General features: G+C 39.1%; 1 protein-coding gene across 3 annotated transcripts in view; it reads left to right on the forward strand.

The window, feature by feature from the left end:
- GRIN2A (glutamate ionotropic receptor NMDA type subunit 2A) overlaps nucleotides 1-25,207 on the forward strand; it is a 187,773-nt gene that overhangs the window by 93,240 nt on the left and 69,326 nt on the right. For all 3 annotated transcript variants that reach the window (XM_074596894.1, XM_074596895.1, XM_074596893.1), the window contains exons 4-5: nucleotides 9,375-9,967; nucleotides 23,327-23,441. In XM_074596894.1, coding sequence (XP_074452995.1) covers nucleotides 9,375-9,967; nucleotides 23,327-23,441 — 708 coding nt within the window. The remainder of the gene's footprint in view (nucleotides 1-9,374; nucleotides 9,968-23,326; nucleotides 23,442-25,207) is intronic.

A 25,207-nucleotide genomic window follows, 5' to 3' on the forward strand; every position in this document is an offset into this window, starting at 1 on the left:
ATATCTTTCTATATAGTGTATGGCATTTATGCACACATGCAATACATACTATAAGTAATCAGCCATTTGGCTTGACTCAGCTGCTATTAAATGATAAATGGTTAGTGATTCTGGATTTAATGCTGGCTTCATGTTTAAATAACATATTTAAATGTTATTGTGGGTAAGTGAAGTTTTGATTCTGTTTACAGGATTGAGTTTGGATGGTGTTGGTTTTAAAGCTCCTGATGGCAAAAACTGAATGAAAATCCTTTTGCAAATTTTGTTGATGCATGAGCTGAAAGCAGTTTGTTATGCAGAATTTTCTTGGTCAATATTTGTACTAGATAAGTTAGAAAATTTGAACAGAGACTCATACTTGTCCTCAACCACTCTAAATTCTTGTTCTGATTCACTCTTCCAATAGGTTGGGGGTATAAGACACATATCTAAATTACTCTGTGATGTCACCTTACCGTTAAGTGAAATGGTTAGTGTGTTAGATACCAAATAGCTGGAATGAAATTTTGTCCCAAGGATGAATTATTGCATAGTATTGATTATTGAAAATTTCCATAAGCTATTCAAACAACTTATATTTGTTTTTTTTATTCCACAGCAATGGTAATGTAAGCACATGAAATTTTGCTTAGCTAAAATATTACCATTAAACTGGAAAAAATATTACCCAATCTGCATATTTTAATTTAGCAGGTACCCAAAAAGATGTCAAGTAAATTGGATTCTAGCAGATTCTGTAGCTGGCTCACAGTAATTTGTGTGCATGTTTAAACTTGTGGCTGGGGTAGAGCAAAATCGATTTGGATGACTCATTTTGAAAAAAAAAATAAAAAATTAGGCTGGTGCTGTAAAAAGCTGTTAATCAGATAAAATGTGGCCATTGCACTTTTTAAAGACTAATGACATAACCCTTTTGGGCAGTAAAATCTGTTAGACTAAACTATTAAAATGAAATTTTATTTGCTGAAAGCTTAAAAAATAGAGATTAGCAAGCTTCACTTTTTATTCAAAGATGAAGATAAAACACTGATTTTTCATTTGTTTTCAAGATTTATAATTAGAACTGTCTGCTCCAAGAAATAATATAACTCACTGTAAACTAAATGCTTTGATTTTTATATCCATTAAAGTTCCCCAAATTGCCCATGAATAAAGAGAAGCTCATCTCTGATGGCCTTGTGGGAGCAGATGTGCTTCAAAATAAATGAACTAATTGATTTGATAGATAATTCTCTATAGTCACGGACTGAAACTTGAGGAAGGTGAGAAATTCCACATAGACCAGCATGGTGTTTTGGTAGTAAAATATGTAGTATCTCAATATTGATATGACACAATGTGAACATCGGTAAATAATGGCCCAGTAAGAATGTAAGAGAGTGGGATAGTGGGGATGGATAGCCTGTATACCAAGATTTTTATTTATTTTCCAGAGACCTGTCTGGCTCATTTGGCTGGTATCCTTCATTCATCCTATGTCTTTGTGGTATTTTATTTCTATAGGTAAATTATGTGAGTTCCAATGAAATACCAGTACTAGGAGAGGGAAGTTATCCAGACTTTTCCTTTCCTCGGATGTCTGTGTCTATCCCTGCTGGATTTCCTGAGTCTTGGCCTTTCACCGGGCTAATTCACAAGCTCACAGATGCTCTCTTAATGCTTTTTATTTCTGTTACCTGGTGAAAAGCTTTCTATGACTGCAAAATGAATTTTTGTGCTTCTGAAAATAAGCTGATGCTTTTCTCCTTCCAACAAGCACGTTTTGAAGTACGTCTTGCAGTAAAACCATAGTTTGGGTTTCTTTCTGCCTTGTTTCATAGCATCGTTTCATTGTTTATTTTTCTCATCCAGGTAGGTAACCTGTGCAGAATAGGTCATCATCAGTTTGTTCTAAACTTCCTCACATTGCTGTGGGGAGAACAGGAACAGGATCCCATTTTCTTCTAATGCTGTCACCAGAGCTTCATTGTGATGTATCGAACGTGAATTGTTGGCAGATGAATGTTTACATACAGCAGAAAGCCAGTTACTTTCACCAGTATTAAAGCATCTTCACAGCAATTGCCTTCTCTGTCTTTGAAAAGTCATTAACTTTCTTGATTGCTCTCCAATCATTCATAACTGCTGTTTGAAGAGTTTTCACTGAAAGGACAGACTCAAGAGCTCTCCATGTGAACTCAGGTGTTCCTTCAGGTGAAAGATGTGCTGCATGGCTAATTTAAAGTGATTTTCCCATGGAAAATGAAATCTTTAGGGCTCTTAAAGAGGCTATTTACTTGCATCAGTTTAGTCCTGACTAATTACATGAATAAAGCAGAAGGATGCTGCTTGTACAAACCATGAGAAAATCAAGACACCTAAATTTAAAAAATGGCAAAACATTTATCTGCAGTCATGATAAGGGGCAAAGGAGAAATGATACTCAGCTATAAACTATGGCATAAAATTTGTCCTTCTTGCTAACTATTTGATATATTAGGTCACACACATTTTTCAATATTTATGTTCATGGTGAAATACTTATAGGAAATGAGAAACTTCTGTACAAATCTCATCTTCTCCATAAAGGAAAAATATTTTAAGATAATGCTAACGCTTTATAGTGATGTAAAGCACCGCATGATCCTGTATGGGTTAAAGAGTGACTGGTTTATATTCAAGAAATATTTGAACATACAAAGCAAATATAACTTGTCTGAAAAATACTCATAATTCTCTGTTATCTTCCTTGCAGGCATCAGTGCTTTACTACTTCTTACATATTGGAAATCTCTTTCACCCCAAAAACTGTATAATAGCTGTTACTCATCCAAATAGCTAGGGTACAGCCAGCTCCACGCTGCCTTTTTGTAGAACCACAACTTTGCCCTTCCTCATTGAGACATTCACAGTGTAAGGCATTTCTGTAACAGTGGAAGCCAAAATTTATCTAGAAAGGAGGCATCTTGTGAATAAACCTTTCATCAAATGACCACACCAAAATCCCTGCATGAATCTTTTCAGGAGTTTATCAAGTTTGGTTATAAATGACTTGTTGATGTCATTTCAGCCTTTGAAAGTCATTTTTCACTTGTCTGTCCTGGTTGAATAGGAGCTCAGACTGAGACACCACAATGTCCAATGTTTGAACAATCTCTGAATGGGAACCCAGATGCCTTGAAAACCCTGACAGTGTGCTCCAGCTCAGGGAGCTCTGTGCTAAACTAGTCGTCTTCCATAATTAAGTTATGTTGTTTCACTGTGGTGGCATGCGGAGTTACTTTAATTCATTAGACTTGACACTATTATTTGAAGAATGTAAAGGATCAAATACCAGTGGACTCTGCGATGATCTGTAGAAACTCTATTCTTGTTCCTTTGTATTTGTTTATTTGCTATTCTAGTATAGAAAAAATAGTGACTAAGGTCAACACTTGTAGCAGGCCCAGATAAGCCTAGCAGGTAGTATAAAATTAAATGGACATATTAATGGAAAAAAAAACCCCAAACCCCTCTATTATCTAGCAATATTCTTAGGATAAAACCATGACCTGAGAATACATAAGCCTCTGCAAAATGAATCTCTGCAGGCTCCCTGTGGAAATGGGAAAGAACATGCTTGATTAAACTGATGCTAACCTTTCAAAGTCATGTTTCTCTGATATTTATTCCTTGAAATAATAAAAGAAACATGTCAGATGGTGGAAAGCCATAATGTACTCCCTTGCTTGCCACTGCCCTTTTCTAACTTGAGTGTTCCTCTCCCAGAGCAAACTTTTAAAATAAAAAATAAGGCCTTCGTTTGTCCTTTTTCTTGACCTTTATACCTTTTGTGGCTCTGCATTTGCACCAGTTAAATTACAGAGTAAGAGAATTTCCATCCCTTTTCTAGCTCTGCTAGAAGGCCTTAGTCTCTTCAGTGGCAAATGCTGAAACACATTCCCAGGTCTGTGTGGGCAGATTTGGGGAACTTCAGATCTATCGTGTGGGGCTGCAGGAGCCCATATGCATCCTCGTCTGCAGAGCCCCTGCCTTGCTGCCCCCTCCCTCCCTCCCTCAGCTCAGCCCGTGCCTCGGGAGGGCTGGCCCGGGGGCCTGGGCGCTGCTGGACAAGGACAGAGTTGGGCTCCTTACAAGGAGCAAGTCAGTGTCCGCTGGGGCTGGGCACGGGCCTCGCTGCAGCTGGGGGTCCCACGCGGGGCGATAGTGGTCGGTGGGGGATGCCCGGGGCCTGGGCAGCTCCACTCCCAAGGGAGAGGTTGGTATCAGCAGAGAAACCTGCCAGCGGGGGGTCCTGCGTCTGTGTGCCACGTGTGAGGCCAGAGAGGTGACAGGTCCTTGGGAAGTAAGTCTTTTCTGCTGTTCGTAATGATTAGTAAATTATTTCCACTCTCACAGCTCTGCTTTGCCTGAAAATACATAATTTTGTATAATTTCCCCCAAATTGCTCCCATGGTGATAATGGGGGAGTTTTCTCCCTAGGCACCTCAGTGAGATGTTTTGTGTTGGGAATTGCATGTTATATACTGTTAATGAATAGAGGCAGGAATTCTTTAACTTAAGAGTTTAGAAATGTGCAGGATATCTTGGGAGGAAGGGGTTTCCTTTCAGCTCCTCCACTTCAGTGTTTGCATTTGCTGAAAGTTTTGCATGGGTCTGTATAGTAACACAGAAGATCATAAGGCTGAAACCTAGATATTCATGACAGATAAATGCGATTCACTTCAGGTTTACCTGGGGATCATTTCAAGTAATCCATGAAAAATGATACCAAGTTAACACACTGGGAGATACATTTATTTACCTACATTTGAGATTGGTACAAATAAATTCCTTCTGTGCGTTTCTGATGAGATGCTAGGTTATTCAGCTTAAATTAATGACTAATTTCTGGCTTAAAGTTTTTCCATAAAATGCCAAATAACTACTCTAACTCATTAAATAGGAAACAGCTTGCATTGTATATGTAGACCTAGCACCACATGCCTTAAATCTGTTATAAAAATGGAATATATGAGTTGCAGTGGTGTAAAACAGGAGAAAAATAATTTCTGCCGGTTCTCTGCGGAAGATACAAAGTGAGTAGGAATGAAGTAATTAAGATAACTTTAAAGTCCTACTTGTAGTCCTGTCATAATAATCTTGTTTCTAGCTGAACAAAATCATCCTCTGGATTGCTTTTTAAACTGTATTTCATATTGTTTTTTGCTTCCCGTCATAATATTGTCTTACCAGCGAAACAACTGTCCTTGACAAGTCTGCCAAGTGGAAAATCGATTTGGTCTTACGTTGACCCCTATTTTGTTCTGGTTTAGCATTTCATTTTCATTTAACAAAAGGTATATTATTTTAGATAACAAATGTTTCTTTCTTTAACTAACCAACTATTGCTGCTTTTTCCCTGGTGGGCATAAACTACTGTCAGGGCCTCCCTCAGCTGTTCCAGCAGCTGCGAGTATGCCCTGCTGATCCCATGGAAGAGCCGGATCTAGGAAACTAAGTTGTCATGAAAATAGCTGAGGATGAGGTTTTGAGAGAAATATTCCTGTAATTTGTTGGAATTGGGGAAGTGAAATGTGCAATTCTGACAACAGTGACAGATTTATAGACCCAGTACACTAATTAAAAAGCAACTTACTCTAACATATTAATCTATGAAATGACAGCACCAGAGAGCTCTGCTCTGTTTTGTGCACAAGCATGGGAACGCTGAAGTGCCCTTCTCCTGTAATGACAGACTTCTGTATTGTATACAAAATGCAACAATAATGTTAAACAAGAAGCAATTGAAGGATTACTTCCTTCTGGTGTGAAACATATGGGGAGATGTTTTGCTATAAACTGTATGTTCATACAAGAACAGAAAGAAACAAAGTTTTCATTTGTTCTTTACCTTCTCTTTTCATTGCTGTTTTCTGTTTACATGGCTGTGGTAGAATCCAGCTAAGAAGCTAGAACAGAAAAATCAAATAAAGCATTGCTTAATCGTTTCCACAACTACTTCTAACTAAATTTTTGCTCGTATTGGTGTAACATCTTGGGATTTTTATGCTTTGAGAGTTCTCTGTGGAATCCCTTTTTATAAAAGTCTCTTGTATTGTATAGGCGGTACAGCTTCCTTGCGTCCTCCACCAATCGTCTCAATAGGTGGGGCCAAGAGGAGAGAAAAAGAACGTATTTCTGATGTGCATTTAAAGCACCTCTGGTATTGCAACTGTGTATTCCTATCTCAGCAATGAATTAGACAGATGACTTGATAGATGACAAGATGACAATTAAATTAAAATAACAGAATAATTTTTTTACATTTTTTTTTGTTTACATTGTTACATTGTTTTTTTACAAGCATCGCTTTTGTTTGCTTTTGAATATAGGAAAGTAAAACTTAAATTCTATCTGTGTAACAAAATACTAAGTCTGTACAAAGCAAAGGAATAATAATGCTCTTCAGGAAGAATGTGAGGTTTTAAAAACCCCAAAATGAGCAGTTCTGTAGACGTTTAAGGATACAGTAGTTGAATCCTTATACTTTTTACTGAACTTCCTTTCCCCTCCCCCCTACACTTAATGGATAATATGTCCTTGAATATTCTCCTTACAGGCATTTAAATATCTGCCGAAGTTCCTAAGGCTGCAATTTGCTTGTAATCTTCCATCTGTTTCAAATTTATTGTAAACACATGCAGTAAGATCTTTAGCTCTATAAAAGCATCACAAGAAGTCAGCGGAGCTACATGGAATGTCTTCAGATGAGAATCTTACGTGTGATATTTGTATCTCCACTTTTCTTGAACTCAAACTTGTTTTCACCATATAACTAATTTTTTTTCATTATTCTGTTCACAAATTTATATTAATTGCCTGATTTTGACTAAAGTTCACATTCAGAATTACATGAAAAAGATTCTTGTAATATGGGTGTGAACTTTACAAAAATGTTTAATCAAAACTCCTTTCATAAACTGTTTTCCTAACAAAATGTTTGCAAAAGGAAAGGATTTAGTCTTAGTACTTTGCTTCTGTTGTCAGACTCCTTTAATGGTGACACAGGCTGTTGTGCACAAGACCGTTATTCATGGCCAGGGAAGATGACAAGGACTGCTCTAATTTAAAAATCAGTACTTACTAGTTGAAAGGTCACACTTGGAAATGTCCGTGTGCATTGGTTTTTGCCCTCAAAGACTTCATCTTCCGTTGCCTTACTGGAAAAGTTGCTTGTGATGCATGAAGGAGCAAGTTGTATGTGTTGTTTGAAAGAATTATTCCACTATATTAGTAGCCATAAACTATATATAGAAATAGGGTAGAGTGAAAGGATATGGTGGAAATAATCTATTTAATTTATTGTAAATTGTTTTTACTTATTTTTACTGTTCTTTAGCATAATCACAAGTGAAAACCAGGGTAAGAGCTGGGGAAGAAAACTGAAGTGATTGACTTTGCACTACATATTTTTTTTTATGTTCCATTAGGAAGCTACAGCAAACTTGGATTCATGGCATCGTCTCTAGATATCTAATTTACTTTGTAATAGTAAATCAGTAACTAAACCATTAAATGCTGACTCTGAACAGATTTTCTCTGTGCTGGATTTCTTTAGCTGTAAGTGTCTCCAGATGAAAAGCCTGTTTGTTTGTTTATTTTTAAGTATACAGTGCAGGTCACCAGGAAATTGCTCCTAGAAGGATTCAGTAATCAAATCTTGTTAATTCAATTCATCTCCCAAATATGTTTTATAATATCTGTAATTAACCCAAACCATTGCAGATCTAGCACTGGCATTCAGAATGCCGTCTTGGAGGTACCAAAGAAGCCACGGCAGCTTATTTCGTTACCGCCAGTGGTGTGTATTTTGTACCCTTGATATCAGTCTTCATGGTCTAACACCAGTCGTAAGATTTGTATCGCTGTCAAGCTATATAAAATCCTGGTGTCAGGTTCTTAACATCTGGAAAGTCATAACACTCCTCATCTTCTATTAAAAAAAAAAATATAGACAGTTTGCTCTGAATAGATTTCTGTAGAAAAAATACAGAACTTGTACAGCTGAGTTACTGTTCTCACTAATAATTGTATGTTTAACACCACCTTGCCATGAAACCTAAGTCAATTAATCTGTTTCTGTTCCCCGCAAGTGTAAAATAGGATAGCAGTTCACAACCACATTCATAAAACTCTAAATTAAAAGCACCATGTGTCTCTTTCCTGTAAAGGCTACATAAGAAATCTTGCATGGTTAGTATCTTCTTTTTAAATCATAAACTTTTCTTTCAGCAGGACTTCATGCTCTCTGTATCCGAAAACGATGCCACTACTGGTCAGGAATAAATACTGAAGTAAAATGAAAATAAAGAATTATATAGTTTACTGTATATAGTTTTGGTACTGTAATAATTGTGATGTATATAAATCTAGAATGTAAATTTCAAAAATAAATTTAGATCAAACAGCAACATGGCAAAAATAGACCAATGAAAATGTTCATAAATGTAGTGCCAACAAAATACATTATTGTGTTGCCTATTTCTGATAGATGTTGTTAAAACAAGAGGCACCTGCCCTTAAGCTGTATAAAATGTTATGAATGCTGTAAAAGCCTAAGACAAATATTAGAAACAAGTCTCATAGCAAATTGTCAACACAGCTGTGTCAGGCAAGGCAGCTACCAGTTACAGATTATGAGGCCAATGTTTGAATTTACTTCCATTTAATTCCTTTAATGAGGACACCAGCAGCTTCCTGGTTGTCCCTGGAGTCCCATCCTGTTAATTCAACATCAGACATCAATGGGCCATGTGCTCTGAATGAAGCGTAGTCAGGAGCGAGCACATGAACAGTAGTGAACTTGGGGATGATAAATCTATTTCTGCAGAGTTTGACAGCTTCTACCAAGTCCAATAAACCTGTGGAAACGAAGTATCCCTCAGACATTAGATCTGGAAGCACAGAGCTTTTTCATGTATTTACAACATGTGCATTGCAATTTATTTCTATTGTAACTGAAAAGTGGTATGAATTTATTGGGTTGCATTCCTAGTAAGTTTGATCAATCTAAAGCTAGCTGCTGGAGATGAGTTGTTTAACAGTGGGTGACTGTCTCTAGGGAGCTTCCTCAGTTAACTACTGCTTTGAGTTGCTGTCTTCAAGTGATCGAGCCTTCAGAAATTTCCTACATAAATATCTGTTTGTCACTTTTTGGCAAATATTTTAATTAGCTGTGGTACTTACTTTTGATCACTGTTGCTTATTAATGATATGAACATGATAAGGCACAGAAAGTTATTTGAATGCAATGGAAGTTTGGTAGCTGTGGTGGACCGAAGAAAGGACTAGATATTCTATTCTCTTCAGACTTGTACAAAAGTAGTAATCTTTCACTGTCTTTGGTATTCTAGGATGTGATGTCCACATTCTTCCAGTTTGGGGCTTCCATCCAGCAAGAAGCCATCGTCATGCTGAAGATCATGCAGGATTATGACTGGCACGTGTTTTCTCTGGTGACCACCACCTTCCCTGGGTATCGAGACTTCATCAATGTCATTAAGACCACAGTGGAAAATAGTTTTGTGGGCTGGGACATGCAGAATGTCATTGTACTCGATACTGCCTTTGGAGATGCCAAGACCCAAATTCAGCTGAAGAAAATTCATTCATCTGTCATCCTGCTATATTGTTCCAAGGATGAAGCTGTCTACATATTGGATGAAGCTCGTTCCCTGGGCCTTACTGGCTATGATTTCTTTTGGATAGTTCCCAGCCTGGTTAGTGGTAACACAGAAATCACTCCCAAGGAGTTTCCTTCAGGACTCATTTCAGCATCTTATGATGAATGGGACTACAGTTTAGAAGCTCGGGTACGGGATGGCCTTGGGATTATTGCCACAGCTGCATCAGCCATGCTGGAAAAATACTCCTTCATTCCTGAAGCAAAAACTAGCTGCTATGGACAACCGGAGAAAAATGACCGGCCATCTCACACCTTGCACAAGTAAGGCTTATTGGTTTGGGGTTTTTTTTCCTGCATAACCTTGATAATTTTTCTTTCTATTGCCACTATATGTTCTTGAAGGAGGATATTGGTTTTCTTCAATCCCATCATGCCCTTTTTAAGCAGTGATTTTCAGATGTTCCAAGGGAACATGCAAGAGGACTTGCTGTATTGATAACTGTGTGTATGATGTTACGTGCTGGGGAGAATAAATACTGCTCTGGATCTGATGCAGAAGATGACAGAAATTGGTCTTAGAGAGTATAAAGCTGAGTTTATAAAATCATGCTATTGTCTACTTTAACTATGAGGTAAAATTGCCCAAATGCTCTGGAGGCTGTGCCTGAATCACTTGCATCAGCAGGAACCTGGTAATATTTTAGAAGACAGGAGATGTACAGCATTAAAGAGATGTCCCTGGAAATTACAGAAGTATTAGATTAGTTAGGCAGCTTTATCACCTAATAACTGAAATCTGTCACTTCTGCTTGTGAGGATTTTATTTTTGTCACCTATACTAGAATAGCTGTAAAAATTAATCTGCATTAATAATCCAAGTTGATATGGATGTTTTCTCAATACAGTTTGTCATATGGGAACTGCCAAGGTTTAAATCAGGACTCTTTGCACTTTCTTTTTTGCCTTTTAATTATCTCTTTTAGACATGATCCTGATTACTTCTATCCAAGATGTTGCATAATACATGCCACACAGTAATAAATTTCTTCATCTGGTTTGTGAGAGGAAATAAAGGGAATCTTGCATGTTTTTTAATAGCCCTTTACAATATCTCATATGGAAGCTAATAAGCAGTAATTATGAAATTTGTTCTAACCAAATATTGCAGATGAAGCGCTTTCTACAGAAAAGCAGGATGGAACTGGCACAAGAAGGAATGTCAGTGTGGATTTCATATAGGAGATTGTGGAATATTTTAATATCTAAGATGTACGTGCATATTTAGATTAGAGGCTGACTGCCATATGATGTCTTGGAACAGTTGTTGTTTTCCATGAAAATGGGGTCTTTGTGCACAGCATTCTTCAGAATCTCTTTTAAAAGCCAAATACTGCTAGGTAGATGGGTTTTAACATTTCATAAACAGTGTGACCAAAGTTCAGAAACTTGCACAGCTCTCTGCAGAGAGAACTTGCCTTTAGTATAACACTTCCACATTTTTTTGGTCTCCCCTTTCCTATTCCTAAGCCTCTGCCTTGAAAACTGTATAAATTTACCAGAGGTGTTGCAGAAAACCTGTGATTCTTTTCCTGCTGCCCGACTTGCCCCTGGGGAGTGACAGGAGGCAGCACTGGGGTGGCTCTCCGGTCCGGCATGGCCCTGGAAAAGCCATCGCAGGGTCACTCAGGTCAGGGCAGAGCAGCTGGAAGCCACAGCCAGCATGACACCACACCCAGTACGTGATCCTCGTGTGGTTCTTCCTAATGCATGTGCTGACAATGCCAGATAAAAGTGAAAGCTAATGGCATCTCATTAACCAAATTCTGGGCCTTAACAGTGGGATCTGCACAAAGAAGTTCAATGTTAATATTTGAATATCAGTTTCTGTGACGTTAAATTGTATTCTGTCATCAGAAGTGTTAGTGTTTAACATACTGTGGTTCAGTTGGATGGGCCACAAAAACTTGAATGTGTTTTGAAAAGGTTTTGGTAATATACGAGCGTAGACATGAATTAAGTATTCAGCATAAGTTGTCTTTCTTCAAACAATCACTTTTTTCCTCATTAAATCTGTATAACTACAAGAATAGGGCTTGTGAGTGTTAGGGCAGTGAGATTAGACTTCACCAGGAGATTCTGCAGCGTGCAGTGCATGATGCACATACAAATTATTAATAGGAGAAGTTGTAATATATAGTGCACTGTGGTTAATAAAGTCACTTCCCAATGCAAAACAGTGAGCTGTGAAGTGAGAATATATTTTCCGTACCAGAGATTCTTTGAGCTTCTCCAACACCACAAGAACAAGAGGCAGGCTGTTTTTAGTTTAGAAATGTCAGAATTACACTAAAATGAATAAACTTTAAATAGTCCTTCTTATGTAATAACTCCCCAAGACTATTCTTGTCACATATAATCTGCAAGAAAAGCAAGTATATACAGGCATTTCGCAGTGCTAAGTAGTGGCTGGGAGCTGACCAGTCTCTCCATGCCAAGGTGAATTATGTAAATTCCTTGTACTTTCTTATCCTCATCACTAAATTGTAGGTTTCTTCCTTACGTGACAAATCAGTGCCTAAATTGGGGTTTTATTCTGAGATGTAATCTTTATTGTTTCAGGTCACAGATAGTGCAGCTTTGTGTTTTAAATTGTAAGATGGATGTATATGGTGCTGTATTAAGGAGTTAACTCAAACAATGGATTTCAGAGCATCCTCACAATGAAAAGGGCTGAAGTAATTGTAGACAGTTTAGGGACCTGGGATCTGCTGTACTGTGCCTCCCTGTTTGTGATGGAAATCAATGCTGGAGAAGTAGGGTTAGGTGGAGGGACACTGCTTGTGAGCTCAGGAGCAGAGAACCCAGTGGAAAGGAGGAAAGAGGCTCTGTAAGGCGATGCTTGAGCAAAACCAAGCTCAAGAATGGAGCAAGAGGATTTTTAGACTCCATCTATTTATAATGACAGTCTAATTCAGCTTTAAAGCCAGTATAGTATTCTAAGGCTATGCCATAATAGCTAATTTGCTTGTAAATGGAGATTGGTAATGCTTTATGTGTGACTTCCCACATCTAGATAGTGATTTTCATCTCCATTTATGAAGAAATTCTATGTAAAGAAAGCCATGAAGTGAAAGCTCCTCCTCCCTCTTTCACAAATCCTTTGAATATTAAATTGGTTTGAAGATATATGTTTTGAAGCATACAATTTATCCTTCCCCTGTCACTGCAATTTTAAGATGCTTTTATTGGCTTTCTAGACCTAAAAAAAACAGGTTGGGTTTAGTTTTTGGAATTATTTGATCAATGTTCAGTTCTGATACACATGGGAAAACTAGTTTTTCCCTATGAATAAAGGATTTCAAATAAAATACAGGGATCATTTTCATCATTAAAAACATACCTATATATAGATAGATGTATGGATTCAGATCATCTTTTCCCATCTGTGTAAGACCCAGATTCTCCCAAGACAGAAAAATACCATTATGTGAAATCCTAATACCAGCGCAGCAGGATAGGTAGAATTAGCAGCTCATTAATGCAATGTCAGTTGAACAAATGCTTGCTCTCCCTCAAAAAAAGGAAAACATGTAAGCAAAGAAACAGCCAAACAAAATAACCCTGCCAGTCGTCATGGAAAATGCTGCTGCTTTGTGAATAGAAATGCTTCTGCTTTGTCTAGAAGAGTGCTCGTGTTGTGTGTTAAAGTCATAACCCTGGGAGATACATTTCACAACAACATTTCCAGTCGCTCTGATCTGTGCAGGGGTGGATGGGGATGACAAAGCTCTGGTTCTATTGGCATTATCCTGAAAAGCAAAAAGATGCGTCTGTCCACAGGTAGCCAGGCATTTACCACACCGTGCTTACACTTAGTTACATTCAGTTTCCAAATACAACCAAATAATAGTCAGGATTTAGAGACTCATCCTACGTTCGGTAGTGAAGGTGTAGGGCTTGCAAGCTGTCCAAGCCGCGCTGGGCGGGCTCTCACTTCACACCCCTCCCAAGCAGAGTTTCCTTTATTTGTCGTCACCCAGCCAGGGAGCAGGAGCAGTGTGAGGTCCAAAGGACCAGGTACAAATGCATTAGTTGATCCCGCCCTGAATCACCCTACTTTAAAAACTTGGGGACCTAGTGGTAATGGTGTTTTGAAATGTGTTACCTAATGTTGCTGTCTTTCCATGGCCTACCGCGAGGTTCATTTTCTTCTTGCTGGGGTTAGCTTACAGCGTGGCTATGAGACAGCGTCGTCTTCAGAGGGCAAGGGCGTGCTGTCTCTAGAGTCCTCATTTTCATTCAGCATGTTCAATATTTTGATTCCAGCTTTTAGCAGTGACAGATAAATTTTCCTCTCTTTCTTTTGAGCAAAATCAGGTATTAAATGGACATAATGGTTTGATGAATAATCCAGCAAATCTGTTTAATATTTTCCTGCATGCAGATCAACAGCAAATTTACAGAGGGTTTGTTAACTTAAGTTCTGTGAAAAGACTTGGGAAAAATAAGTATCATCTGCTCTATTGTATGATTGAAGAGATATCATTATTTAACTAATTATATACGAAGCAAAATGCATTTTCACTAGTAGCATACTTGCTGTGCAGAAAACCAAATGTTATTTATATTCAGCTAAGACTCTCCAGGATATTTCATTTCTCTTTCATTTTTTGGTCCCGCTGCGGTTTTACTGGAGCCACTGCAAGCTCACAGGAGCGCACTGCATGTAGAGCGATGATCTGAGATGGTACCCCAAGTTTCACTACTCACATGCATTGCTTATGTGTTGTGGAGGGAAACAGCTAATTTGAGTATATTTTAAATTTAGTACTTCAGTTTTGGTAACTTTAAAACTTGAAGAAGTTTCAGATTTTTCATGCTGATAGATTTGCTGCTTCTTCTCCTTTGCTAGTGCAAATGCTGCTCTACGGAAACAAATCCGAATGAGAATGATGCACCTAAATGGCTGAAGGCAGGGAGAGAGCTGCAAGCCTTCGTGGAGTGCTGAGGCCACAGGGATGTGGGGAGCAGCAGATTTCCAGGGAGGACAGTGTATTAAGGCAAGCGTCTCCAAATGAGGACCAAGCTTCCACTCCTAGAATTTAACGTTAACAACTGATTTCAGGATTTGTCAGTGGCAGGATCCCACTTAGCCTCATTAATTTGTGAGGAGATGATTTCTGATCAGGAGACCCAGCAGAGTATTGTAGCAATTGGATTGGTACACAGGGATACACAAACTCTAATGTACTGCTGATGAGCAGATTTTAAACAGTCACAACTAGATATTTGCACTTCCTTTAATTCCTGTGCTGTAAATGCCCTCTTCTATAGTATGAGGGTATTTTCCATATAGTTGCATTAAACAGCAGGAACTGAATTGATGAAACTCTTGTCATGTTCCTCCGAAAGTAAAATTAAATTTCACTGGCAACAAAAGAGGGGTTGCAGGGGACAACACTCCACCCAAGAGATTCCACCATCACTGATGAGGTAATTCAAGAAATTATAGAAAATCTATATCAGAATTTTCTCCCAGGTTAGGTCAGTTTAGGAAGCAGAAGGTACCAAACGCTTACCAAATTAAGGGCTCTTAGAACATTTTCCCCTTTTTGCGATAATTATAAAAAATTTAAACTAAGAGAACATGCTGTTCTGGAGTTGAGCCAGCCTTCAGGGCTGAAAGCAAGCCTTGAAATTCAAAATGTAAATGAAGGTTTTTGGAGATGGAGCTGCTGCAGACACCATCCCCGTGCAGGAGGCCACGCAGGTTCACAGGGAAGAGATTGGGATGTTTCTGAGCTGGTGCGGCAAAATATGACCGTATTAGTGCTTTTTATGAAATGTTATTTCTAACAATAACATTAACTCCCTAAATCTTTTGGTGTTTTATGAGTTACTCTAGTCTGCGGCACCCTCCTAGGCATCTGGGCCCTTTCTAAGTTCGCTTCCCTGCCCTTTCAGACTTTCAGAATGGCTCCCCAAGAGTTTTATCTCTTGTCTGGCAGAGTTGGGGCAAAATTACTTTTCCAGACCTAGTGGCAACTAATGCTTTAAGGAGCAGCTGGCAGGAGGTACAAGTAGCTGGCATGCCATTCCTTTTTTACAGTCACTGAGCATATTGTTCCCAAAATTTTACTCATCCGTGCTGGCTCAAGGCCTACATCTCCAAAGCAGGGTATTGTCACGGAGCTTTATTCAGGAGAGCGAGGGCTGGGGGAAGTGGAGGAGGAGGAGGAAGCACGAAGAGGAAGAAGAGGCTCTTTGCATCACTGCGAAGCATTTGAGTTTAGAAAAAAAACCATCCTACCTAGCCTAAGCTATACAATTGTCTTTAAAAAAAAAAGTCTTCACTGTTTGACAAATGCATTGCTGCCTTGTTTAATAGTGACCTATTTCAGCCTATTTTTGTATGTACTTCACAAGTTATATATTCTGCAGTCAGCATTTCTTGAGTTAATTTTGTAGATGTTTTTAGGAAATCTGTTTCTTAATGTTAAATAATTTGTCTTGGGGTTTCTATTCATAAGTATCTTTCAAATTTCACAGTAGAATCATAGTAAGGAAGTTCAGCAGTTCAGAGCCTCAACAAGATAAAGAAGAAAAGACAAAATTTGGATTCACTCCTTTTTTAGGTATGATGCTGGGTGAATGCCAAGCCCAGACAGGCTGGCTGTCTAGATTATTAAAATGGTTGGTTCATACTGTTTAGAGGAAAGAGAAATATCACCAGATGACACGTTGGTTATGAGGCATTTCATCTGCTTTAAATTTCAGTTTGGAAATGCCTTCTTAGGGAGAGGAGGGGGAAAGTTTCTTTTATGAAACCTGTATTTCCCTAAGTCTCTGCTGTTTCCCTTCATTGCCTGTGGTTGTCACTGATTTGAAGCACTGCCCCATGGTGAAGAAGGCACTAAATAAAAACTGATAGTCCCCCAGTGACGGCACCTCAGGAATTTATCAAGTTTTATTATCTGATCTGGGCTGCAGGATGAGGGCAGGAAACGTGGGTCTGACCTCGTGGCAGTGAGGAGTCCTGCGGGCTTTCAGCTCCTTGGCAGCTATCAGGCCACGGGCTTTATTTTACAGGTCTAGTAACTAAGTTCTCTTCTTTGGAGGTAGCTTAGGAGTGATATGTTTTCATTAATGTCTCTGCCTTATCCATTGTATTTTTCCCAGCCAGTGATCTCTTTGGGAGCTGGATACTATGTGGATTTCATACTAATTATAAACCAGCCTGTTATCGCAGAGCTAGCCATGTTCCTGAGCCCAACGAGTCCTGAATTTCTACTTCTAAAAGTCTGAATTTCAATAAAATTAACATTACGAAACAAAAATGGAAGGAGCAAATATCAGAGCAATGAGAAGAAAGGGCATCTGAGACAGCCTGGCCTTCCTGTCCCTGAACTTGCTTTTAAAACCACGGGACGTTTTGCTGAGGGTGTTTGCACGACTGCTTTGGTTTGTAGAGGCGTAATTCCCCTGGGGTGGGCAGCCCCTGGCCCGCTCTGCCTGCACCCGGGTGCCCTGGGTGTTTCACCAGGCTGGAGCACAGAGAGTTTCTCCTGCGATTGCACTTGCACCTGCCAGAGTGAAGGTTTTAAAGGTAACCCTGGGAATGCAAAACGTTCCCCCCTCATTCTAGCTATTTATTTATTGGTAGATGCTGTCATGTTATGAAAAGAGGTTAGTGGAGAGAAGGCTTAAACCTTGGCATGGGAGGAACCAAAGGATCCTTTCTGTAGGAACAGCAGCTGTTGTTACTAATTGTGCTGAGTTACACAACTTGATCCTAGCACAGACCGTTTCACATTCATATTTCAGTGGATAGATCAAAAGAAAATAAACATGAAATAGAGAAAAATGGAGAAAACATCAGAACAAAGTTTGGAGAGGAGGGGAGGGAGTTTTTTTACTGTATTAGTTTTGGTGAGAGCATTTTTTGTCATATGTATAATTATTATCTCTACTACATTGTATGCATTTATTTTTAAGGGATTCATTAATTAAAAAGTTTTAATTTATTGCATTGCACCAAGGACTTCCTGAGTCTGTGTATGTACAGGCATGCAAATGCTAGCTTTTAAAATCTAGGGCTTTTCTAGGTGCCCTAAATTTTTACACATCTGGAAAATTATTTTCATATATATGACATCTTTTTAATGCTCTGATCCTTGCAGCTTTCTAGAAGAGTGTTTCAGTTTTATTTTAAGTGTAAGTAGACCTGTCTGGCCTCAGCAAGCGCAGAGTGCCACTGCGGCAATGTGTAGGCTAGTTTTATCCTGTCTGCAGCAGCGCTTTCTCCTGGCTGTGCGATGCTTTTGAGGGATGGTTCCAGATTTTTTACTTGTTTCTAGCCCTGTGAATCTCAAAAATCTCCATTTCCCTAGCCTTCTGGCCAGGGTTTTACCTCAACTTGGCTTTCCCCTGGCGAACACAGTTGATTCAGCTCCTGGTTCATGTGCTGTTGCCCGTGGCAAGTTACCCTGAAAAGGAGAAAGGAGGGGCTCAGTCTCTTGGCTCGCTGCTCTTCATGCGTGATCAGGAGTAAACGCAGCTTGCTCTAAGGGAGAAATAAATTGTGCTGCAGGGTCTTCTGGGACACAGGTGAGTGGGCATAAGAATGCCCGTCCTGAGGACATGAATATTTGGGAGGATGTTCCATGCCTGGCATCCCAGAGATAGAGTGCGTGGGGGGGACTGCTGGGTGGGGGCTTCCCTGAGCACCATCACTAGTGTGGTTCCAGAGGTGACATCGCACCTGCTTTGGTTTTGCAGCAGTGCTTTCCCGTGCAATATTGCGGTTTCGTTCTGCCACTGTTTGCTTTCTCACATCCTCCACTGAAGTTTATGAAGCCAGGGCTAAGACTGATCTTTGAGACAAAGCATTCTTTGTAATTTGCATAGCTTGGGGTTTTTTTTCCTTAAAAGAAATACCTGCCACAGAATCCACTTTTGGTCTCAAATCCTTGCACCTATTAGGGAAACATTTCTGTATCTTGCATGTATGTATATACATATGTATGGTAAACACCAAAAGAAATCCCATAGCTTGCAAACATTTTTGCTGTTGTATAACATAGAAGCACAGTTTCTCAAAGATCTCCAGGGATGGCTGCACCTTTGCGGGGCTTGAAATGGTTTCCTGCCAAATAGGAAACCCTTACCAACCACCTGATGGGCAAAGAATGCCCATGCCTTTTGTAAGGGGACTGGCCAGAAAAGTCCTTCTGTTTCAGCAACTAGAAAATGGTCTTCTAAAAATTGAAGTCTTCTAAAAATTGAGGTCTGATCCTTTTGGCAAAGTCTTCCCCTATTTGCTAGTGGAAATGAGAGTCAATGAATATTTACAATGTAGGAAAACCCACCTTATTAAAATACGTTCTGTCTTTCTGGGTAGAGTCAAAATTTTGACTTGGATAAGTATCGCATGGTTTTGGCATTAATCTGAAGCTTTACCTGAATTACTTGATCTTTCTGAGTCTATAAAAATCAAGTTGGAAACCTTGAGAGCATTTTGTAACCCTGGTGTTTCAAAGGTTTGCTGTAAATACAATGGGAACAGTGTTCTGCTGTGGTGTTTCAACACTTCTCTTTTCAGTTTTGTTGGGGAAGGTGACAGGCAAAAAAGAATTGTATAGATGTTTAAAAATGTTTGAAATATATAGTACAGAGTTGGTTCACTGCATGATAAAACCCTGTTTTGGATTCAGTGTGAGAATAGCTTAAATTCTGACCAAAAATCCCATTTTTCCATACATGTATCTCCTGGGGAATCTTACTTACTTCAGTTTGCAAAAGGTAATTAAGACTTCAGTGTCATAATAGCATCAGAAGGCATTTTGCCATCATGTCTTTGCAAAGGTTATAGCATTAATGAGGTATGAAAGCAGATAAGGTGTACGCTGAATTGCCTCCTTGTAACAAGCTCAAATAATGAAGCACCTCATTTAGTTAGGGACAGGAATATGCAAGTCTAAATCTACTTCAGAAATATATTTTGACCAATTCAGAAACCAACAACGCCTTGCATGGAATTAATCTTGGGCTTAAAACTCTTTAAGAATAATGTATAATACAAATGCTTTCTTTTCCTTACTCTTCCTCACTGGGAACAGAAAAGCACATAGAGACAAGCAGTTTAGGATCTTGGCCAGTAAAAGCAGAGCAGGACTTTTGTCCTTTGTGTAGGAAAAATGACGATTCAAAAGGGAATATAGGTTGTAGGCATTGGTTTCTAAAGAACACGGGCAGGTGATGAATTTTGTACAGAAGAGTGTGCTTGGGAAAACAAGAAGCTCTTTGAAGTTCTTTTTTACTGCTGCAATTTGAGAAACTGGGGTAGCTCAGTCTGCATCACTCGCTGATACCTTTGGATATGACTCAGACAATACAATTTGACATTTACAGATTAGGGACTTTTTTTTTTTAACTTTTTTTTAACTTGCAAAATGTGTTTCACTGCTAAATGGCTGGTAAATTCACACAGTTTAAAAATATGCACTGAGTTCAATTTTTCATTTTAGATTTGTGGTTCATCTTTCTTTTTGGAGCACTTGAGCATCACTGCAGCTACAGCACTGCACCTTGTGATGGTCCTTGACTAGCTTCTAGGCGAGAGTATTTGCATATTAATCCCAAAACATCACGAGTGGTATTTGAAATCTCAGGCAGCGATCCTACCAAACTACATAAATTAAGGGTTCAACTCAAGTCCAATCACCAATGGCTACGTAATCAAAAACCCAACTGGACACAAAAGCCTGATGTAGCACAGCATGCGTGTTTGTGGTCCAGCCCTTAGGGCAGACAAAATGCTCAGCTTTCAGGTTTATTGAAATGAGCTGATTTCTGCCTGGGCCTGTACATGTGTTCATTGCAGGGGGGTGGTTATTTCATGAGTCAAGAGGGAACCTGTGAGGGAGGGTGCACAAGTACAAATACAAGTAGTGCATATTTTCATGGTACGTCCTTGTTTTCCCCATGCGGTGGCTTCCTGGGCATTTTATTCCTTGGGTCGCAACGCATTTGATTTTCATCACTGAGCAAATGTTACGCTGATTTCTTAAAGGTATGCACAAGTAAATTCTGTCTGATGGTTTGCCACTTGCTCTCAAGGTGGCAAACAAGCTTTTTAATCCCAAGCAAGCTCTTTCAGTGCTGGATAAAAATGTAATGTACAGGAAATGAGTTCAACTGAAAAGCAGAGTTCTGCCAAGGGGAAAATTTTCACGCCGAAAGTCTGTCATAAAATTTGAGTGATTACAATGGGTGAATTTACAAATTGCTGTCAAACCGGTGCTGAATGATGTTAATATGGTTGTTTAGGGCAGTGCACATTTAATTATTAATTGTTATGATACAATGCCATTATTTCTTCTGGGTCTATATATTTTATTTAGTGTGCTTCTGCTATTGGGATTTTGAGGCAGCTATGTCAATACAAAGCCTTCTCCTTCGAATGTGGAGCTGAAGAGCATGTAAACCTGTATCGGTTTCTTGTGGGTAAAACATTACAGAGCAATGTATGAAGAATAGTTAAATTAACTTTGGTGCCCTTCAACACACATATGTTTGAGGAGTGGAATAATATATGTGTTGAGTTGAATTCCAGAAGGAGAGCACTTTGGTGAAAGCTCGGACTGAATTTCGTTCAGAGAAATACACTGAGAATTCAGTACAACTCAACGCAACAATGCAGTTAACTTCAGACCATGCATACAGGGTGGAAAGCACGTTACCTTCAGGAAGTGCCGTGGGATCTCCAGGATTTGGAATTGCAGTTTTACCTCTCACCCCAGGATAGCCCTGTCAGGCTCACATTGGTAGTCTGGAATTTTGATTTTTTTTCAACAAGACCAAAGAACACCAATGCCAATACCAGCCCTTTGCTCTCTTCCCTTTTGTGCCCCATTTTCTTAGGAGGAGATATCAGATAATGTATAAAATGATAGATTTCTGCAATATCCCTGTCTGGGGAGGTTGACCTACGTGCTGTGGTAGTTCAGCCTCTTGGCAGTAAGTTTCCCTGTATTTGCGCTTTAAGTAAAAACTGCAATTTCTCATCACTCTTTCTGACCCTGGTGTGGTAGAAACAATCTGTTCTCACCGAGACACACTGACACTATGTGGAACTGGAGCAAATATAAATATGGATTTATGTTATAAATCTGTGGAAAATTTTGAGAGAAAATTATTTTTGAGGAAAGTCAAGTTTGTTAGATGGACAGCATGATGGAATTTCTGAATCAATGAAAGGACAATGCTTTGGCAAAGAGGGTACATGGTTCAATGATGAATGGAAAACAACAGCTAGAAATCAAAAAGTTATACATACTAATCAGGTAATAGAAAAACTAGCTAGGCTATATTAGAATTAGTATAAACTCAGTAATGAATTTAAGAACTTCAGGGGCAAATCAGTGGCTAGAAAAGCTATAGAACTCTGAAGAGCTGAAGGATGTCTCTAAGCTGATGAGTGGAGTACTGAGATCCCTACCCCAGGGCAGATCAGGTCCACTGCAGTGTCTGGCAGCCGAGGGCATCTGGGCCGTGGCTGGTGTTTGTGGAGCCACCTGCAGTGTCATTCTCTGGAGTTCATAAGTGTCCCTCGATGGCACAGTCCAGGTCAGAGCAATGACTCAGTAGAGTTGATGTAATCATTGCTAATGACAGGATTGCTTATAAGAAGTAATATTCTATCCTTAGAAGACACAGGTTAGCTTGGCAATACAGGAGAACAGAGAAAACAAGGAACCGTACTGCAGCACATCTCAGGACAGGTGCCTCTTGTAGCACTCTGAGTAATTTCTTTCTGTTGACATAAATTCATACAAAATTTTCAGTTGAATAAGTCTTCTCCTTTGTAGCTGAACAGAGAGTCTGTGCTAAATAAACAATTTTATTGTTTCAGTGCCTAAGCTGATAAGTCTAAAGGCAGGAAATTTGGGATTGAACTGACATTTTCAACAAAATTTTAAAAATCCTCTTTCTTGCTGTACATTTTATTCTGAGTCCCTCTATGTTTGTTCCGCTCCCTCCCCGGCCCTTAGTTTGTATATCTGTTGAAAACCATTGAAAATCAATCTAGATACAAAAAAGTTTTTTTAAAAACTCATGTTTTCTTTTTGGAAATATTGAGCTGAAATATCGACCCCTTCAAAGTTTTCATGTCTGCTTTTGGCTGAAGGCATTAGTGGAATTTACCCAAGTGTCACAAAGACACTGTGTATAGCTCCAGTGTCAGGAAGGGCTGATAGGACTCTTGGAGGTCTAAACAGTTGAAGCCAGAGTAGATGCACTTACCTCTGATGAGACAATAGTATAATGGTACATGCAGAGCTGATGTAGACATGTTTAAAATGGTCCTAAAAAACTGGTAAGGTTGCTCAAAGTGCCAGAAAGATTATTCATAGAGTACAGGCGTGCATAATGTGTAAGCTCCTTGAGAAATGATGTCTGCGTTAAAAATCATATGTAAACAATATTTTGCTTTGTCTTCTGCTAAGGCCTGCGTTGAAATGCTCAGGCCCCCCATGATGCAAGCGTAGGCTTTTCACAGCGTTAAGAGGATTTGGTGCATGTATTTCATCCCTGGTTCTGATGACTGAACTAGCTTGCTCATTAACTGCTGGACACCTCATTAATTTTTTCAATGAACTTTTTTTCCTTGCCTTCTAGGTTTATGATGAATGTGACTTGGGAAGGTAAAGATTTGTCCTTCACAGCAGATGGTTATCAGGCACACCCCAGGCTGGTGGTGATAGTACTGAACAACGATCGCGAATGGGAAAAGGTGAGCATTACCTCTGGGTAAAAGACGTGATAGGAGAGACTTGGTAGAACCCTATTAATGACAAGTAGACAGGTAAACGTCACGGATGTCAATGATGATACTCTACTGTAGCAGGGTTGTCACAACAGTTCAGAAAAGATAATTTTACCTTATTCTGAGTAGGTCTAAGGAGTTTTAACAGGGAAAGCAACATATCAGTGAAGATGTGCCATGTGGATTTCAGAAGAATGTTGTGAAACACACCTTGCATTTCTTCTTACAACTTAGTAAAATAAAATGGATGACTGAAAAATCTGCAGAAACTTGGGCCTTAACTACCTAAATTTGGATAGATTGGTGTGTCTTGGCAACTCCAGTCCTCTTATTTGCTTGGGTTTGTATTCTTCGACAGATTTTAGAGCAAAAGTACACTTTTTTTTTTAAACTGTAAAATTCCTGTTGAATTGGAGGATAATCCCTATAATGTTTGCCTAAAAAATCAGAATCTTGACTTGTGTTCTCCTGATGGGTCAGGGATCTCCATAAACTTCTATATCGACTAGAAGGAAAAGTGTCTTAATATCAGGGCTAATCATATATGCAAGTAATAAAAAAAGTTTATCACGAACGTTTTTTCTTTAAAACTCCTACCTCAGCCTCTGATTGTTTTGGCTCTGAGTATTGCAGGCTATCTGCGCTCCCATGTTTTAAAAACAGGGGTCCTTATAAACTGCTTGCAATATGAGACTGTAGGAAAAAATACATCTGTATCATCTACCAGTTTTAATTTAAATTCATAAAGCATGATCCTGCATTATCTAAATTGCTGATGAAATCTATGAACTCTTTTTCTTATAGTTTTAGGATCCTATAAAATCAACTTAAAACTCCACTTTGTAAGACTGCAAGACTCTTCATGATGTTGAATAATAATGGCAAAATAAGAATTACTGAAGGACATCTCAGTCAATATGCTAGTCATGCAAAAACACAGAGAGTAGTTCTAGATTATGCTATGTATTTCTTTATGTTCTTTTGCTGCAAATTTAATTCTCTGGATAAATTTAATCCTATACAAATGTGTCAATCTGAATCTTTGGAGGAATCGTTTGCTCAGTTACCATTATGAAAATTTCTTACCCTATTTTAAAATTCTTCAGCAGTCTGCATATCATATATAATGTTCTGGAAAAAATATTATACTACTTAGGGAATATTAGTATGAGGCACCAAAGGGAGGAAATAGTTAGAGAGGCAGCCAACAATGCTTATGGTATGATAATTTCGTTCGTTGCGTACCTTGAAACTTCTCTAAAGAGACCACTCAAAGGACAAGAGGAGAGAGGTTTGATGTCTTTGAAAAATGAGCTAACAGCAGCAAAGAAATGCTGTATATATGAACCGACATGATTTCCAACAAATAACTTGAGTCTGTTTTAACCTTCAAGCGACTCTCCTATCAAGGAATGGAAGTTCTGGTGCAGGTTTTGCTGTATCTAATGCTGCATGTTGTACGGCAGCAGCGCACGCTCCACCTGCTGCGCTGGGCTACAAGACTCTCCGTAGGCCGATGCTTACGTTGTCTGTGCACGGTTTTCCATCTGGTAAACCCCTTCCTGCTTATTGCTGTGTTTGAGGGGCTTCTAGGAGGAAAAAAAGAGTGACTGGAGGGAGGCTCCTGGCCAGAAAAAGATGTATGCATCTGCTCCTAGCTGCCCCTTTGGTTTAGAGCCCTTTTGGTAGCCGGCCAGTCGAGTTACTTGGGCAGAGACAGCCTGCCCCTAGCT

Source organism: Larus michahellis, chromosome 8 (genome assembly GCF_964199755.1).
Source record: "Larus michahellis chromosome 8, bLarMic1.1, whole genome shotgun sequence".
Lineage (NCBI taxonomy): Eukaryota > Metazoa > Chordata > Aves > Charadriiformes > Laridae > Larus > Larus michahellis.